Here is a 19901-nt window from a genome sequence, read left to right as displayed (position 1 = left end):
CTTGATAACTGAGAAAATGTTGTGACAGCAGAATAATGTTTTTAATCATCACCTCTCTCTCCTCTCCAGGGTCTCCTCTCCTCATCAGGTGAAGCACTGTAAGCCCCCGACCCTCCCCCACCTCCCTTCCTCTCCTCCCTCCCTCCTGTCCCAAAGACGCCCCCCACTACCCCTAAATCCCTAATTCACACCTGGCCTCACCTGCCAAACCCCATCCGACAGCTGCCACTGGCCCTCCCCTTACCCCATGGTGGCCCCAAGGCCCGCCCTCTCACTGCTGTTGGCTGTCCTGGCCTGCACGGGGCCCGTGCGCCCCTCGCCCCCCCTACTATTGCGGCCCCGGGAGAGAGAGAGGGACTCGGGTGGGGTCAACATCGCTGTGGTCCACTCGGGCTCCTCCCTGCTCCCGGAGACGGCGGTGGTAGGAGGCGCGGGGGTCGGCGAGCCGGGGACGGGGCCGGGGCAGGGGCCCGGTCTGGGAAACGGTCCGGGAGGAGGAGCAGGAGGAGGGAGGGGAGTAACAGAAACAGCTTCGTTGGAAGGAGCAGCTGCCATGGCTTCGTTTTCCTCCTCCTTCTCATCATCCCTGTCGCTGGCGGCGCTGGTGGGGGAGACGGTGATGACGCCGTCGGGTCAGGCCAACGTCATCTACCTGGCTGTGAATGAGAGCAGCCCGGGCACCCTGCTGCTGCAGCTGTGTGAGCTGCTGGCCACCACACCACTGCAGGTAGATGGAATAGAACTCTCCCATAACTGTACATGTCTGTGAAGTTTGAATATCAGCAATCTAAGAATGATGAAAAACTAAGATACTCCAAGAGAATGTGCCATTAAAAAAACATATGTTTGAATATGCAAATGAGGAATCATTTAAAAATATGCTTGAATATGCTAATTTTGAAATTGAGTTAATCTATTTAAAGGCTTTTTAACATAGAGATTGCGGCTTAATCCAAACTGCAATGGTGTCTCCGTTAACAGTACAACGGTAGTGTAACGTATTAAATAATAAATGGAAAAAAGTGCGGAAGAAAGGAGTGATACTCCCGCAACAAAAAGGCTGTGTAAAAGGGGTTTGAGAATGCCACACACAGCACTGTAGCGATTAGTTGGTGGTTAGACGCTAACAGTGGCAACAGCACACACAGTGCAAACAACCGCAACAGTGCTGCCAGAGAAAACAGTGTTTCCCTAGTGTGGGACTGAAGGTTGGACTAATGTGATGATGTCGTGAAGAGGGACTGCATTATCAGGTGTAACCACCGTATGAGTGCATTGCAGAACGGTGGCTGTTAGTTAGCCCGGCAGGTTTTAATGATGCAACAGCAGCAACGTAATTAAGGGCGCAGAGAAAATGACTCGAGTTGTCTCCAAAAGTGTTTGTCATTTTGCTGATGAGCTCACTGTGTAGTCCTCTGCACTGGACTCCCTGGATGGTGAGCAGTAAAGGAGCTCAGATTACAATACACACAGAGGAGTGAGAAATTTCTTCACTATATCTTTGCATAACAAATAGTTATTTTATGCTACAGTTATGCTCTGAATTACAAATTTAGCATCAGCTTTAAAAAGTTGGCACAATGTTTTGCCCGAGCATGTCATGAACCGTGGCACCTCCATTACCATGCTGTTGCCATGGTTATCTTGTTTGTTCATTCATCTGTGTATTCAGTCGTGTTCATTTCCATTGCGCACTTTGTTCATCTTTTCACTCATTCATTCATTCATAGTATAACACTTGTGGACAGGAGTCTGCCCCTCAACTCCACAGAGAGCTGCTAGCGATCATGCTGACAGAGGTAATAAAACACACTACGTCCAAATGCTCTTGATTCATTTACTCATTCATATATTCAATCAGTCGTTCTTCGATGAAAAATATGCCGGTTTGCATCTATCGGATCTGTGTCTATCTGTCTGTTTCCATTGTCAGAACGGAGGAAAGGTGTTGTTGTTATAAACGCCTTCGATCAACTGTGATAGAAAGTAACACTGGCTATCTTATTTCCAGGTTCTGTCTCTAACCTATTTGCTTATCAAATGCTTCCCATGTGAGAATTGAGCTGTCAGATTCACTTAGCTTCAATTTGCTGTGCTGAATCGCAACAAGAAAACAAGCGTTAAGTCATCAAGCCTGCCTCAAATCACCGACGCTCCTCATATCATTACAGAAAGTAATGGCAATTTCCAGGAACTACATGCATTTATCCTGAATTCATTACCGCCGCTGACAGTTCTTTCTTGAAAGGTAATCAAGACAAAAAAATGCTGATTACTAGAATGTTCATACAAACATGGCTTGTTAGTAAGCCCTGCAGGAGCTGAGGTGTCCTACGCGCCAGCAGCTTATCTGTTGTTTTCCTGATGTTCTTTGAAAGCACCAGTTGGTTTGAAGCAGCTTAAGTTGTGCAGGTACAACACACACTCTTGTCCTGACAGGATGCCAGTCCTCTACTTGGACTTATCTCCAACTTTATTTCCATAAACATTGATTGCCAATCAAATCAGCACAGAGGTCTGATTTTTTAAAAAGCCTCCAACCGTGGTTTCATTACTTACATTAAGCCTGTAAAAGAAAGAATGTTTCTTCTGTAGTCCAGATACGATTTAGCAGTATAAGCCATTATCATTAACACTACTGACAGCTTTTGAATATATACTGTACATTGTTCTGACATATTTCCTTTGCCTGTTCACACTTTCATTCATTCTCAAGCTGCATGACAATGAAAAAAATGGCGGCTTTGATTCATAAAAATGTGAGGAGAAGCTTGTGAAATTGAGTCTCAATGAGGCTGATGTAATGGCCTCTGATGATGTGCCTTGTTTAATTTGGCAACCTTTGTTTTACTTCCAGGGTTTGGTGTTTGAGGAGGAGAGACCGCCCCCGCCCAACCGCGCCCCTCTGGCCCCCATGCTGGAGTTTGTCTCCGCCCAGACTGGTGTTCCCGTGGTTGCCGTAGGGGGAGGGGCCAGCCTTGGACGAGAGCCACAGGTAGAGATGGATTACTTAACGTTGCATCATGAACAATGTTAATTTGGAGTAGAGCTACGACTTTGTGGCTTGGAAGATTAAACGCAGACTGTAAGAAATAATGAGTGAAGTTACTGAAGAAATACCTCTTGACCCCTAATGACCTTTTTTCCCATTAAGATTTCTTGGTTTTGAATTTAGATTTGACATGTTGCTTCAGTAGATTAAAGTATAAATTCACAATTAAAGCTGAAGTTGACAACATTGGAGAAGTAAGCAAAATTTTTGAAAGTATCCAAATGAAAAACCCAACTTTTTTCAATTAGCTAGCAGCAAACGCTCCAAAAGTCTTGCGAGAATGTCTCAAAAAAGTCAGCAACACAGTCCGTCCCTTCTGGTCTCCCTCCAAAGCTGCTCCCCAAAAGTTATCATTATGGCCATGGCTATTGTTAGAACAATGGGCTGTCAACATAATTGCTGTCAACATAATTGCCTTTTTTAATTGTCTTTGTGTTGTCTGTGTATGTGTTGCTGTATGTATTTGTATGTGTATTTTAATGGACCATGAGTCTGGCAATTAAAGTTGATTGAATCATACCTTAACACTGAGCTAGAAATCTTATGACGTAATCTGGTTATTTCTGGTTGTTTGTTTTTCAGAGCAATTGATTAATTGATTGCTACAAAATATGTGCAGAAATGTGTTATGTCTGATGCTCATAGCCATTATCGTATATACCAAATAAAAATACAATTATTTTAATTATATTCTATCACTAAATCTTTGTTAAAAAAATGTGACTGAAGCTGGTGGAAGCTCATATGTTCTACAGTCCTTCTGTGGATGGCAAATGATTCTCAATGAGCTATTCCCGTATGGGGATTACATTATGGACATGGCAGATTCTTAATTCTACATAATAAAGATAGATATTTGTAATTTGGCATCTTTTTATTAATTGAATTTAGAGTGTGTGGGAATTTCGGGACTCACCTGACTTGCTTGGTGAGTTCAGCGCTTTGTTTACTGACGTGCCTACACAGACTGATTTGTTGGAGCACGATATCGAGGTTGGGGATGCTGAACCTTTCTGCCAGCATTTTTATCATGTGCCCAACGAGAAGAGGGAAGTTCAGGACAACGTCTTTTTCCAGCTGGTCGTTGCCGTGTCTGTTGGTTAAAAAGTCTGACAGTACTTCCCGCTTTTATACCGATACCTCAAAAATAGGATTGTTTTGATCAGGTAGGAACTGCCAAATTTGTTACCAAAATACACCTCCTTAAAGGGTATTGGCAAGTATTGCTAACTGAGAGGGCTTGTGAAGTTTCCACTGTTATCACGCCAAAAGGTATATTTTCTTATTGTGTGATGAGCTTTGGGTTGCGTAATGTACCCTGTACATTTCAAAGGTTAATGAATCGTGTTGTGGCTGGTATGGAAGGTGTTACTGTGTATTTGGATGATGTGGTTCTTCTGAGTGACACCTGGCCATTACATTAAGAGCGCTTGCGACTGCTCATTGCGTGCCGACACGGCTCACAGTCAATCTAGCCGTGTGTGAGTGTGAGTTTGCTGGAGTGACCGTGACCTACCTGGGCAAGGTAGGGGGGCAGGGCAACTTAGCCCTATGTGTGCCAAAGTGCAGGCTATTGACGAGTTCGATGTGCCTGCTACAAAATGTGAGTTAATGCGCTTCCTCGGTATGGTTGGCTTTAACTGTTGCTTTTGCAGGAACCTTCCGTCCTTAGTTGCACCAATTTTCTGAAAGCAAAAGCCACGTTTACATGGACTGACAACTGTCAACTGCGTTAAAACTCTGTTAAGCTCTGGACCCGCCATGATGGCTCCACAGCTGGACAAGCCATTTAAAATCCAAGCAGATTCTAGCAATGTGGACGCAAGAGGGGTGTTAATTCAGGAAAATGACTGCCGTAGAACATCTTTCTTTTCTCGACAATTGACAACCTATTGTATTATTCTCTAATGGAAAATGAGTCCCTCACACTCATTTGGGCTCTCCAGCATTTTTAATTTTGTGTGAGTGGGTGTGGATCGCCTGTGGTTATTTGGAGCGACCACAACCCACTTACATGTCCTCATTCTTTGCAAAACCTGAGGTGGTTCCCTTCATCCAGCCTTACAATTTGAATATTAGCCACATTAGGGGCTCTGAGAATGCAGATGCTTTGTCATGAGCCCATGAATAGTTTAGTGTTTAACATTGAATTTGTCTTTATTATGCTGGTTCCCACTTTAGCTATCAAACTAGCTACCCAGGTGCTGAGGTTGGTGGTGTGTTTCTTGTGTGTACTCTTTGTTTAATTAGTATAGGCACTTTTGAGGGTTTTGGGTTATTGAAGTTTGAACAGGCGGAAACCTGAAGTTTTATTTAATTTCAGTGAACCTGGAACCACATGACGTTTACCCTCGAATCAGGAGCATTATACCAAATGAATCGCACCTGTGGAGCCCAACCCCTATATGTATGCTGCGCACCCACACACTCTCCCTCTTTTCTTCCTCCTGGTCGGTAAGCTTATACCATTTGAGAATTCCAGAATAAAACCGAATGGCTGATAGCCCACTGCTCCTGTCTGTAGTCGGGCTGCTTTATTCTTTAGCACCCCGCTGGCGTTCCGTGAGGCTGTTGCGAGTGTTGATCACGTCACGTGCTACAGTCTATCAATTCCGCTTTGGTAAGGAATCGTTGTGTCACCTAGTGTGTTTTCCTGATGGCATGGTTAACACTACACTGTAAGCGGTGTCGGTTGCAATAACTGATTTTTTGATGACTTTATGTTCCTCTTCTTTGGCGGTAGATATTGAGGAGGCGAGTGCCAGTTGTTGACACTCTATCGCCACCTATCCCTTTGGAGTGGTATTACAAGGATTACTGAGGTTGGCTTTCTCTTGTGATTTTTATCGCAAAAGCATAAAGAAAAAAAATGAAGATGATCTCCGCTCTTCATTAGGCTGTTCTTTCATGATCTTTCATAAATATGCCTATTTTTGTCATCTGCTAAAATTGTGATTTATTTGTCTATTTATTTAGTACTCTCTGCCATGTCATCCCATGCAAGTGATGTGATCAATGGCAGCCCAGAGGATGCTGTGCCACATCCTTGAAACGTCTCTTGCCCTGAGAAGCTCCACAGCCTGTGTCCTGTCAGGACTCTCCGGTCTTATGTTGACTGGACTAAGGCGCTTCGCTCTTCTGACAGGCTTTTCGTCGCATATGCTGGTGCCCCACAGGCCTGTGTCAAAACAACATCTGGCACATTGGAAAGTGGATCTGATTTCCCTGGCTTATGTGCATGCGGGAGCAGATCCTCCTTCAGGGCTTGTGGCTCACTCAACGAGGGCAATGGCCACTTCATGGGCGCTTTTTTGAGGCGCACCATTGGAGGATGTGTGTAACGCAGCGAGCTCGGCTTCCTCGTCTACTTTCACCAGGTTTTATAGACTAAACCTGTCTTCTTCTGCTGTTGCCTCATCGGTTCTTGGGGTCGCAGCAGATGCCTGAGTTTTGCTTTCCTTTACATTTGAGCAGTTCTTTTGTTAAATGCTCAAGGATATTTTAGTTGGGCACTTTGTTTTGCTTTTCTTGCCTTGTTTACTGGAGAAATGATGTCCAAAAGCATGACTGCTGACAATACAGTGTTTGGACGACTTCGTGTTCGGTGTGGACTTCCTTTATTTTGGTCTATAAAAGTGTACCGGTTCACTCTCCTCGTGACTGATTTGGTATGCTGTAACGTGGTTACAGGTTCACTGAAATGAAATAAAACGTACATATGTAAACACGGTTTTATGAATGAAAGTGAACCTGTAACCCCTTGTTGTCACTTGGTAGTGAAGGTGGGTACTGCCTTCCTTCCCAGTCAGTAGAAAAGAGGGAGAGTGTGTGGGTGTGCAGCATACATATAGGGGTTGGGCTGCGCACCCACAGGTGCGATTCATTTGGTATAATGCTCCTGATCCAAGGGTAAATGTCACGTGGTTACAGGTTCACTTTCATTCATAAAACCATGTTTACATACGTAAACGTTTGTTTTGTTGCAGGCACCCAGTAGCCTTAAAAACATCCTCCGCTCTGCCAATTGGGCTACACAAATGCGAGCTCGGTTGTCTAGTGCCTTTCTGTGGAAAGCCGGCAGCCTGGCGAAGCTCCGTTTGTTCTTCTTCGCCGGTTTCACTGGTTGTACTAATAATTGCAAATTTGAAAATTGGGAAAATAAAACTAACTTATTTATTGGTAAACCTTGTCTGCCTCTCCCTTCATACGTTACATTCTCTTAGTGTGACACCTATTCACACATCTAGCAGACATGGGCTCAGTAGAAATCATTAATTGTTGCGTTTTTGGCCATCTGATGAATTCAAGTCCAATATGTATCTCTTTTTAGCTCTGTTTTGGTCTCAACCAAGTCCCTAATATTCCATAACTTAAAACTGAACCAAGTCAGGTGAAATACTTGTCACTTTAAAGTAAAATAGACCAGCGTTAAGAACAGCACTGGATGATGTGTACCAGTATTGGAAAACCAGCAGAGGTTGCCCAATTTATTGGCACCACATAGCAAGATCTGACACTTCAAACAAGGACCCTGTTTGTTTATTTTTTCAAAATAAAAAGGCCTGTGAGTTATATTGATGAATATCCTTCCCTATCTTCAACAGAGGGTGGAAGCTCATGTTGTTGTGGAGCTGAGTGAAGAATATTCAGTTTCACTCAGACTGAGGTCCCTTGTATGATAGTTATTTTCTACACGCAAAACATTTTGGAAAACATGATACTCTGGCCTCATCAGTAACCACTGATGAAGAGAAGGGCAATTAGTATTTTTGTAAGAATTGCTCCAATTATGTCACTACTGCTAAGCTCACCAGAATCGTGACTGCTTCCTTTTCAGGGTAGAGGACGTGTGTTTGTAATTTGTTATTTTCTTGTCCTCACACTCTGTGACTGTTAAAGTAGTCAACTTAGAATAATGAATATACCCTTACGTACGTGTGCATATGCATTTTGGCAAGAGAAGTATGGTGGAGTATAATAGCTTGTCAAGTTCTGCAAGGGCATTAACCTGCAACCTTAAACATGGACAACTCCCAGACCAGACATTGCCATGGTCGCGACTTGTCAATCACATGGCAGCCATGTCCTAAAGCATACCCTCCTTGATTGTCTATTTGAATCTAAACGGAATTCAAGTAATCACTGAATAATATGTGGAAGCTAAATTTGTGAACATACTGCAGGTCATGCAATATAATGTAATTCTGTATTTATGAAATACATCCCCTCAAACTCCTCTGCTGTCAGAGCAGGACTGCTGCCACCACAGCTGTATCATATTTTACAATTTTGTCATGGGTCTGCTCTTCATTTATGTTTTTAAGATTTAAAAAAAATGCTGCATACTCAGCCATAACTATAATGTGAGGGCCAGCTTACAGTCAAGTTGTCATGGAACATGGTAACAGATTTATAAGGTCTTCATAAATATATTGTAAATACAGCTATCTTCATTTTGTGTTACAGACAAGTTGAATTTGAAAGACATTATCTCCAGTATACTGTATGTTAGAACCCAGCAACAAACAGTGATTAGTTATTAACTTTTCCTGTGGTTTCATTTTGTACAACGGTACATATTTCGGTGATATTATTTTGGTGAAAAAGCCCAAATGTTCTTATGGGTTCCTGTTCCTTCTCTCTCTTGTTGCTTTCAGGAAAGTGGCTCCATCTACCTCCAGTTCACCTGCTCCACTTCGCTGCAGCTTGAGGTCATCTTCGAGGTTCTCGAAGAGTACGACTGGACCTCCTTCTCCGTGGTCACCACCCGTCACCACGGCTACGAGGACTTCCTGGCCATGGTGGAGGGTATGACAGATGGTTCGTTTATTGGCTGGGAGAAGAAGAGTGTGGTGATTCTCAACGTGACGGATGATCCCGGCGGGGCTCGAGCCAAACGGCTGCTCAAAGACAACGAAGCCCAGGTGAGTCCGTTGGGATTTGTTCTCCCAGCGTATCGCTATGTCTATGAGTATGAGTTAAAAAAATAAAGGTAAAATAATATCTCCTATGGTAACATTTTCTAGAAGTGGTGCAATATTCAGTATTGAGATACATTATCCTGTATCTCATCTTGAGGAGCTGTGTCCCTTGAAACAACTCCGTATGTAGCCTGGGCCTCCTAACCTCCTAATTCCGGCTGTTTCCATAAAAAGAGGAGCATGATACACAACCTAAAAGTGCAAGCTTGCGGATTCCTGAACTTGGAAGTTCAGTGAAAGAAAATCAATTTGCAGATATTTAAAACTAAATATGAATAAACAGCTTGATATATATATATATAGCCCAACTCAATACCAGGTTAATCAACTTCATCAGATCAATATATTTGCAACGCTCTCTCTGCACCTCCAGTTACAACGGTTTTCTTCTTCAGGCATTTTTACCAGAGGAAAGATTTTAGAGCTACAGCACTGCACCATTTAAAGATCGGCTGCTGGTAAAAGCCTTACTTAGTGGAGGTTGACTGAAGACACACTATTCATTTGCACTGACATCCTTTGGGGCCACTTACACACACACACACACACACACACACATACACAATTTATGGCACACACCTGGGAGCTTCGTAGTGCGACTCAGCGTTGAAATGTCGCCACTCTGCTCCGCAGCTGCTCTCCAGAAACACTGAGCATTTGGTGCTTTGGTTACTCCAAGGTTTCTTCGGCAGTGCTTCATCCTGCTATGATGAGTCCACTTGTGTGAGGGTTATCAGCCAACTCGCAAACAAATCACACGTCTTATAAACATGTTGTTTTCTGCCTGGTCTCCAAATATTTACCCACAGAGAAGAAACAACATTGTGGAACGTATTCTGTTGTGGGTTTCATTTCTTTCTTGAAGTATCAGAAATGCAGTTGTTGTGTTGGTCTTTTATCCAGTAGACTGCTATGTGTGTGTGTGTGCCACAAGTACGATTGTTTGTTTTAATTTTGTATTAATTTTAAGTTTTTTATTGGACCAAGCCGACAGTTTTGTTGTCTCAACCTAACTATGTAATTTGTCATTTCCCTGGAAACGTAATTGAGAGCGCCGTATGGGTAGTAGTTGTATGGGAATATAATTTTGTCTGAGAAGAAGGTTGAGTGTTTGTGTCTCATATGAGGTCGTTTTAATTTTATTTTTTCCAGCATATTTTTTCCAGCATATCCAAGCATTTTCTGAGAGGTTCAAAAAGTGACAAATCACCGTTGAGTAGCAAATGTTTAAAAGGTTATTGACATCAAAATTTAAACTAAACTTTTATTGTCTGAGTTTGTAGAGTTTAGATTTCCCTGCAGTAATCTAGACAACCAGTTTCTCAGGATTTATTTCCCACTTCGAAGCCCCTCAGGGATCCACCTCACTGCTCTTTCAGCTGGCGGTATTTTCAGTTTAAAACTCAGGGGTTTAACATTAAACATTTATTCATTTTTTTTATGTTTGTTTTTAAATCTTTATGTCATTGTCAATGCTGGAAAAGAATCATTAAAAACAAAGTCTGTGAAAGGGGGAAAGGATGACAGAAGGAAAGGGAGAATGCACAGAAAAACCCCAAAAGAACGTGAAACGTTGATTAGGAAGGAATGGTTGAACTCTGCTGGACTTATGATGTAACAGTCACGGAAACTGTTTCCCCGTAGACTAATCATTGCATTTGGGGACAATTAATTTGTATTTTAAATTGAATACAGCTCTTGCTAATAGCATTCTTACCAGCTGACTAAGTGTTATTTAGGATATGTTAGCATGACGGGACGCTATACTAAGATGACAATTGCAGTAAAGATTGCACTTAAAGTCTGAATCCACACATGGAAACCAATGAAGTTTCAGGTATGTTGCTTTTCAATGATGTTGAAGGTGAATTCAATCATTTTGGAATTATTTAATTCGCAACTAATAAAATATATATAGGAAATGGGTAAGTACCGTTGACCACAGTTAATTTTGATCAAATTCTCGATGTGCGCTATGTATTTCCTTAGACGAGATATTTCTGCCTTTGGAGTTAAAGGTTGTTTTAAATCTTTAGTCCGCTGCGTTTGTCAGATTTTATGTTTTTGAACACATTGATTGCTTTCAACTCCTGCCCCGTGTTTCCGGAACACACTGCAAATGTCAGGCAGCGCTTCAAACTGCCTCGAAGGAAAGTAATGACACACACATCACGTGGGTCCATGGCTTCCAGCGAACTAAGTTGATGGAGGAACAAAAGGGGAACACCTGCACACTTGGTCCATGCCACAAAAGTAACTTTTTTCTGGCATGGACTAAGTGTGGACCTTCCTTTGCTTCATGCCGCCCTAATATGCTGCTGCTAAAAGTCATTTCATGTGCTGCAGCTGCTGAACTATTATTAAATGTCCCCCACTCAAATGTCCAGGACACTCCTCTTCTTTTGTTTTGTTAGCACTGAAAAAATAAAAACTTTGGATCAATGTTAAAAAATTGAGGTAATCAATCACACCAAATATTTGACATTGACTCAAAGCAAATCATTTTATTTAGTTAACCTGAAAAGTTTAACTCCATGCAACTACTTTTTAAAGGTATTTTTTTTTTTAGGTTGGAGCAAACTAATTATTTTAGATTGTCTCAAATAAAAAAGTAACAGTTGTCATTATTTGAAATGTATAGTAAATCAAATTTTAAAAAATTGCTTTTAATACATTTTGATCAATGACTAAAGCCCAAGTTATGCTTCCGCGTCGACACAACGCAAGGGGGCTTGCGGACCCCTTACATCCTTGCGGACCCCCCTTACGTCGAAAGCAAGGGCCTGACGTGCACCTCCCAAAAATCCTAGACGCGCGTCGAGGCGACGCAACACCAACGCAGCGGCATTGGTTGTGATTGGTCCGCTAACTACATCCGCTGGAGACCGCTTTCCGGTTTCCACTCATAAACACCGCCATTTAAACTTTTAATAGGTGTAGTAATATTGTGGATGTTTAAAGCCGGAAAGTAAACAAATAGGCTATAACGAGGCTAACGACGATATATGTCAAGAGTCTCGGTCGGTCGGTCAGTCTTTACAAAAAACATAGTGCCCTTTACCGGTGTGGCATTGAATTGCATTTCGACACGTAAACCCAACGCAGAACTATCACGGTCCCCCAGCAACTGCGTGGCCATTGCGTGATCACTACGCGGAAGCATAACCGAGCCTTAACACTTTCCTTTAGAACACATTCATACTTATTGTTCAACCAATTGATAACATTGCACATCTGTTTCAAATGTATGAAGATAGACAAACAGTCTGCTTCAGCTGAACACCAGAAATGAGACTATTGATGTCATCAGAAGACAAATCATGGAGCTGCGAATAGTAGCAGAACTCCTAAGACATCATGCAGTACCCATGGCAAATTTACCAGGACATACATTTTCTAATTCAGGTGTAAGCCTTACTATTAGCTAAACACACGATCAATTGCTGCACTAGTTAATATTTTCACCCTAACTGCCTCACCCTAATCTGTGAGGTCTTTGGAGGTAGTAACAACATCAGTCTATGGCAAAAAAGGTACTCTGACATCACAGATTGTGGCGGGGCAGTGTGTGCAGCAGGGTAAAAATATCAACCACTAGTGCAGCATGGACCATGTGTTTAGTTAATCTTAAAATACAACTAATTTGACGTAATGGCTTACACAATACTTTGAGCCCACAAATGTGTTACATTATTCATATTGTCACTTGATGACAGAAATATTGAATTGGGAATGTTTTTCCTGATAGAACACATTTCACCTTAAACATCCTAAAATAGAATTAAATGTTATGACAGCATTGTACACCTGTTTCAAATGTATATGATGATGAACAGACGCAAGATTGATGTCGGTGCCCCCCCCCCCCCCCAATTTCTATTATTGGCGGGCGAAGAATTATCCACTATATTTATATTTCATGCACTGGAATAGTTTCAGAACATTTTTACTAGTTAAAAAATATATAACATGTAATGGTACACGAACTGTGCAACTGATTAATTACACTGACGATTAATTACACTGTATTCTCAAACAAGCAAATATGATTAAATCAATGGATGGACTCCATAAAAAGTGTAAACAAAAGTGCTCTTTGTACTACAGGAAGGAATTGAGAAAAATGATTAAATGGATGGATGAATAATAATAATAATAATAATAATAATAATAATAATTCATTAAATTTATATAGCGCTTTTCAATGACCCAAAGACGCTTACAAGGGACACAAAAGAAACAGGGTAGAGACATACAGGGGGAGACGAGGGAGAGACAGTGAGACGTTAATGAGCGAGGTGATGGAGAGACCGGCTATGGGTAGGGGAGGTCGTAGGCTTGGGAGAAGAGGTATGTTTTTAACCGGGACTTGAATGTGGGGAGTGAGGGTGAGTCGCGGACAGATGTGGGGAGAGAGTTCCAGAGTCGGGGTGCAGTACGGGAGAAGGCTCGGTCGCCGAAGGATTTGAGTCTGGATGTGGGTGTTGTCAGGGAGAGAGTGGAGGAGGATCGGAGGGCACGGGTGGGGCGGTGGGGAATGAGGAGGTCAGACAGGTAGGGGGGGGCCAGGTGGTGGAGGGCTTTGAAGGTGAGGAGGAGGATCTTGAAGTTGATGCGCTGTTTGATGGGGAGCCAGTGGAGAGAGTGGAGGACGGGAGTGATGTGTTCACGGGACCGGGTGTGGGTGAGGAGGCGGGCAGCAGAGTTTTGGACCATTTGAAGTCTATGGAGGGAGTGGGAAGTGATGCCGGTGAGGAGGGAGTTACAGTAGTCGAGGCGGGAGGAGATGAAGGCGTGGATGAGGGTTTCGGCAGCAGGGGGAGAGAGGCAGTGTCGGATTTTGGCGATGCGGCGGAGGTGGAAGTAGGAGGTCTTGATGACGGAGCTGACATGGTGATCGAAGGAGAGGGTGGGGTCCAGGATAACGCCAAGGTTGCGTGCCAGGGGGGAGGGAGTGATGGTCGAGGTGTCGATGGTGAGTGAGATGGGTCCGGTTTTGCTGAGGGTGGATTTGGTGCCTATGAGGAGGAGCTCTGTTTTATCACTGTTGAGTTTGAGGAAGTTGTGAGTCAGCCATGTTTTTATTGTGGAGATGCAGGTTTCGATGTGGGTGAGAGGAGGGTTCTGGGTGGATTTGGTGCTGATATAGATCTGGGTGTCGTCGGCGTAGCAGTGATAGTCCAGGTTGAGGTTGCGGATGATGTGACCAAGGGGGAAGAGGTAGCAGATGAAGAGGAGGGGGCCGAGGACTGAGCCTTGGGGGACCCCCTGCGTGACCGGGGAGAGGGTGGATGTGTGGCCGGAGAGGGAGACGAACTGTTGTCTGTTGGTGAGGTAGGAGGTGAGCCAGTCGAGTGCAGTGCCCTCAACACCCTGTTGGCGGAGCCTTTGAAGGAGGATGGAGTGGTTCACAGTGTCAAAGGCTGCGCTGAGGTCTAGTAGTAATAGGATGTTGAGGGCACCGGAGTCTGCAGAGGTGAGGAGATCATTGATGACTTTGACAAGGGCGGTTTCGGTGCTGTGGAGTGGGCGGAATCCAGACTGGAGGGGTTCGAAGGGGTTGTTGGACTGGAGATGGGTGTGGAATTGAGCGGCGACGATGCGTTCCAGGGTTTTGGAGAGGAACGGGAGGTTGGAGATGGGGCGGTAGTTAGAGAGGTTGGCTGGGTCCAGGGTGGGCTTTTTGAGGATGGGAGTGATGGAGGCGAGTTTGTAGACAGTGGGGAAGTGACCAAGGGATAGAGACTGGTTGAAGAGGGTGGTGAGGTGAGGGAGGAGGACAGGGAGGCAAGCCTTGGTCAGGGTCGTTGGAAGGGGGTCCAGAGAGCAGGTGGTTGTCTTGGATGCGGTGATGACGTCCAGGATGTGGGAGGAGTTGACAGGGGAGAAAGCAGTGAGAGGAGGGAAGGGGGGGAGGTGAGGGAGGGGGGGCGGGAGTGGTGGGGGAGGGAAGGTGAGGGAGGAAGAGTTACTGATGGTGGCAGTCAGGGAGCTGTTGATTTGGGAGACTTTGTTGTTGAAGGCGAGGAGGAAAGAGTTACAGAGGTCAGGGGAGGAGGGTGGGTTGGTGGCCGGTGGCTGGAGCAGTTTGTTGACGGTGGAGAACAGGATGCGGGGGCTCTGCTTGGTGCTGTTGATGACGGATGAGAAGTGGGCAGATTTGGCAGCATGGAGAGCGTCGCGGTAGGAGGAGATGTGTTGTTTGAAGGCTTCAGCATGGACAGTGAGGTGAGTTCGTTTGTAGAGACGTTCAAGTTGGCGGCCAGTCTGTTTCATGGTGCGGAGTTCCGGGGTGTACCAGGGGGCGGAGTTGGTGAATGAGACGGAGGAAGTTTTCCAGGGGGCAAGGGAGTCCAGGGAGTCAGAAAGGATGGTGTTGAGCATGATGGCGTAGTCGTCAGGGGAGGAGGGGACGGAGCCAGGGGGAAAGGCAGAGGATATGAGCTGGGAGAGCATGGGTGGGTTAACTGCCTTGATGTTGCGGTAGGAGATGGTGCGTTTTTTGGGATTGTGAGGTGAGGGTAGAGGGGCAGAGAAGAGGATACAGAGGTGGTCAGATAGTGGGAAGGGAAGAGGATGGGGGTTGGATATGGGTAGGAAGGAGGAGCAGATTAGGTCCAGGGTGTGGCCTTTGGAATGGGTGGGGAAATTGATGTGCTGGGTGAGATGGAAACAGTCGAGGAGAGAGAGGAATTTGGACGTCAGTGGGGCTTTGGGCTGGTCGATGTGGATGTTGAAGTCACCGGTGAGTAGGAGGCGGGAGGAGAGAGAGGATACAATGGTGAGGAGTTCCGAGAGTTCAGAGAGAAAGGATGGGTGTGGCTTTGGGGGACGGTAAATGAGAACGGAGGTAATAGAGTTGGGGAGGGAGAAGGCGAGGTATTCAAAGGATGCAATAGATGGGAGGTTGAGGTTCAGTTCAGTGATGGGTAGGGATTGTTTATGAAGAGCGGCAATGCCTCCCCCTCGCCCGGAGAGGCGGGGTTTGGCGATGTAGCTGTAGTTGGGGGGAGTGGCTTGGTTGAGAGCGTAGAAGTCCAGGGGCTGTTGCCATGTTTCACAGAGGAGAAGCAAGTCAATGTTATTGTCCAGTAGTAGTTCAGATATAACAGGTGATTTGTTGGAGAGGGATCGACAGTTCAGCAGAGCGAGGGAGATGGATGGGGGAGCGGAGGGGGGGGGGGGCGGAGGTTGTGGAGGTTGGCAGTGCGGGAGTTGGGGGTGACGACGGGGGGGCGGGTAGTAGTCCAGAGTGAGGGGATGGGAGAGCCATCAGGGAAATGTCGGTTGGGAGAGAGACCAGAGCCACGGTGGATGTAGCGACGACAGCGAAGGATCCCAGCTTTGCTGGCTGCGGTGGCAGCAGCCGCAGAGAGACGGTGGTTGCTGTTGAGGCGGTGAAGGTCAGCAGCAGTGTAGAGGAGTGGGCGCGAAGTTGGTGGAGTAGGAGCCTGGAGTAGCAGGAGTGATAGTCCAAGGAGGAGATAAGACGTGAGGGCAGCTGAGAGTAGTCCGGGTAGTATATTAGCAGAGGCTAGCAGCTGATTAGTTAAAAAGTGGTGGGCAGTGAGATGTGTGGAGGCAGCAGTGGATCGGGTGTTGACGTTGGTGAAGTGAGTGGCGTTGGTTGCCCCAGATCGTACCCGTGCGGCCGGCAAGCCCCACTGTGCCATGTCGGCACGCAGCTAGGCTACGGCTGACGAGCTGGCGGGGAGTGGAGGCTCCCCCCCGAGAACGCCGGCCGGGGAAGCCAGACAGCTGGGGTGAGGTTGTTGGTGAGGGACGCAGCGGGTCAGTCCGGGCTGGCACAATCACCACCACAAACACACAGGCGTACTCACCCGAGACCAGAGCGAGCGGTCGCACACTCAGAGCCGGGGGACAGATGTATCCAGTGGTGGGGGGGTTTAGCCAGCTGTTAGCTAGCTGGCTAACGTAGCTAATAGTCCGTGGATGAGGGAACAGATGAGTGCGAGTGGAGCTGTACAGATGCACGATGAGCTGGAGAGGCACGGTAACAGCAGCACAGCAGGAACAAAACAAAAAGACGAGCACACTGGGAACGAAAAACAAACGTTGGACACGGTCCGGGGCAGAAGCGGCAGTCAACAAACCAGACGCCGGCGTTGCTCTAACCCGGAAGAGACGGAGACAACAGATCACGCGAGACGGAGACAACAGATCGACAGATGTTATGAATGCCATAACATGTACAAACTGAAGTGCTCTTTGTACAGCAGGTAAGAACAAGTTGTAGATGATGGAGTGTCTGCAGGCTGTAGTGAAGCAGATGGTATTGCCGTTGGTGTTTCTTCACCTAGGCAAATATACATACAAAATCAAGTGTTAAAGTTAAAGGGCCCTAGTTTCGTGGCGCAGCGCAGGGCGGCGCAGGGTGGCGGAGCCGGCGCAGTGCAAGTTTCGACCCGCGCAGCCTTGCGCACCGTCAGTTTGGCAGTTTGGTGGATCGCCTGCGCCAAGATGGGTGTGGCGGCGCAGCAGGGGGAGGCGTCACAGATTCAGCTTGGCGTAGCGGAAGTTTCGTGGCAAAAAGCCTCGCCAAGGCGCAAGGCGTAAATAAAGTCCATTCATTCAAGGCGAATCACAGCTGGTGTAGTGGAAGTTTGGCTGACTGCGCGCAGTGCGCACACGTCACCGAGACCTCACAGGCAGGTTTCCACAGTTCCAGGCACATTTAAATGCAATAAATAATCACAACAAACACTATTTAATGCAACTAGTTGAATCAACACGTGAATTTATATTAGATTGTCCCGTCACATCTGACGTCAGATCAAAGGCGGATGGCACGCGTAACGGAAACTCAGCCTCTCGGACCAAAACATCTCCCTCTCTCTCTCCTGTTTTTATAATATCGGCATTGTTATTATTATGATACGCGCGCACAGTGCGTGATGCGCGTGGTGGGAGCGGCGGCTCTGCTTCTGTCATCGGGTTGTCAAGTGACGGAACTTGCACTGAACCTCCCCTAACGCATTAAAGGTGAGGAGAGGAGCTCATTTGATTGGTGAAGATCTGAATCGGCTGTATTAATCCTAGTCCACGCCTCGTCTCCTCCTCGTCTCCCACTCACGCCTTCTTCTCCTCCCTCTTTCCCACTTGGGCGATAATTGATAAACACAGTGACATGGTTTGTTTGCTTTCACAGAAATGTTCCCATCAGGGTGTTGTGGTCTTCTGTTCCATGGTCAGTATCATCCATCTAAATTTTGTATTTTTAACAATAGGAGCACATGCCCTTGAACAAATCTGATCTGCATTGGCCTTCCTACCTCAAGGAGCAGCATGCTTAAGGAGCAGCCTTCCTGAGTGTATGCATACACCTATTTTTTTTTCTCCTTGCTCGATTCTTGGGGGATCTGGAAATGGATCTGGTCTTCTAATACATCATGAAGTATTTTCTTAAAGGGATAGTTCGGAATTTGGAAAATAAGACCTATTTACCAAGTGAGCCAGTGTGTTCGAGACGTCTGGAGACATTTTCAAGAAATTTCATTCAGTTTTTCTAGTTGCCGAGTTCGCTTATGCTATGGCTAGTGCAAGTCAATCGTTCTTAGCTAGCATGGCATTAAAAACAATCTTGCCCACTCCACAGTGCATCCGAGGCATATCAATTAAAACACTAGACTGTCGATGTACATATCTGTGTTGATAGAATAATATTTGAAACAAAACTAACCTCGCATCGCATGAATTTTTTTGAGGTACTAGTTTCTCAGCAGCAGCGGAACTTTACTTTGCGCCGTCGGACTCAAAACTCTAAGACGCGCCGCCCGAAATACTGCCCGTAAATAGGCAATCGAACCGGGCCAAACTGTCAGCACTTATACCCCCAAGGCTGTCTGAAAAGCCCTCGGAGCTCACTCAAACACCGTGCAGCCCACGGCCACGCGAAGCCACAATTACGCACCGAGAACCCGGACCACTGCTCCGTCCGGAGAACCGTAAACCCTCGGATGCGTTGCGGGGATTCCCTCCGGTAAATAGACACATGAACACAGACGAATAGTCGGGCCTCGTGCCCTCAGAGCTGGGTGAAAAACCTTTGGACCGCAGACCAACACCGGGCAGCGGGCGGCTCCGCAAATCCACACATGCGGACTCTCCGTCGGACTCAAAACTCTAAGACGCGCCGCCCGAAATACTTCCCGTAAATAGGCAATCGAACTGGGACGAATTGTCGGGACTCATGCCCTCAGACCTGGGTGAAAAGCGCTTGGACCTCACGCAAACACCGGGCAGCCCACGGCCACGCGAACCCACAATTACGCACCGCGAACCCGGACCTCTGCTCCGTCCGTAGACCCGTAAACCCTCGGACGCGTTGCGGGGGATTCCCTCCTGGCACCACCAGTCTCCGTTTGTTCGGTCCCGGTTCTCAGCTCCAGCGGGGGCTATCTCGGTCTCCACAGACGCTTGTTCACGTTCTGCCCTTTGAGCATCCCTCTCGCGCAATTCTTCCTCTGTATATTCAGGCTCGTACAGGTACAGTTCGGTTTGGGTGGAAAAAAACTCCTCATCAGAGTCTTCAAAAGTTTCAGTATATTCTCCAAAAGTGTCCATTTCTGTGAGATCGAAGAAACTAGCACTGCAGGCTACTCTGCGTATGTAGCAATGACAGCAGGTAAACAAACTATTATAGAACCGGTAACTTAACCGTAAGTGCTAGGTGATATCACTCCGCCGCTGCCATAGCCTACTAGGAAGTATGACACGCTGCTGCTGCTGCTGAGACAAAAATCCTTAAAAATGCAAGGTTGGTTTTATTTCAAACATTCTATCAACACTTCTGTACATCGATAGTCTACCGTTACAATGGATTTGCCTCGGGTGCACTGTGGAGTGGG

The 19901-nt window shown here is 46.0% G+C and overlaps 1 protein-coding gene across 1 annotated transcript in view; it reads left to right on the top strand.

Moving 5' to 3' along the window:
* Nucleotides 1-247: 247 nt before the first annotated feature.
* Nucleotides 248-19901, top strand: part of grin2da (glutamate receptor, ionotropic, N-methyl D-aspartate 2D, a) — a gene marked incomplete at both ends in the record, with an annotated part of 166154 nt that continues 146500 nt past the window's right edge. The window contains 4 exons of the mRNA XM_084031483.1: nt 248-727; nt 1749-1799; nt 2858-2995; nt 8710-8976. Of these exons, the coding sequence (XP_083887609.1) occupies nt 248-727; nt 1749-1799; nt 2858-2995; nt 8710-8976 (936 nt within the window). The remainder of the gene's footprint in view (nt 728-1748; nt 1800-2857; nt 2996-8709; nt 8977-19901) is intronic.

The sequence above is a fragment of the Eutrigla gurnardus genome (genome assembly GCF_963514095.1).
Source record: "Eutrigla gurnardus genome assembly, chromosome: 17".
Taxonomy (NCBI): domain Eukaryota; kingdom Metazoa; phylum Chordata; class Actinopteri; order Perciformes; family Triglidae; genus Eutrigla; species Eutrigla gurnardus.
The sequence above is the reverse complement of the archived record's forward strand: the minus strand, read 5'-3'. Positions and strand labels throughout refer to the sequence as shown.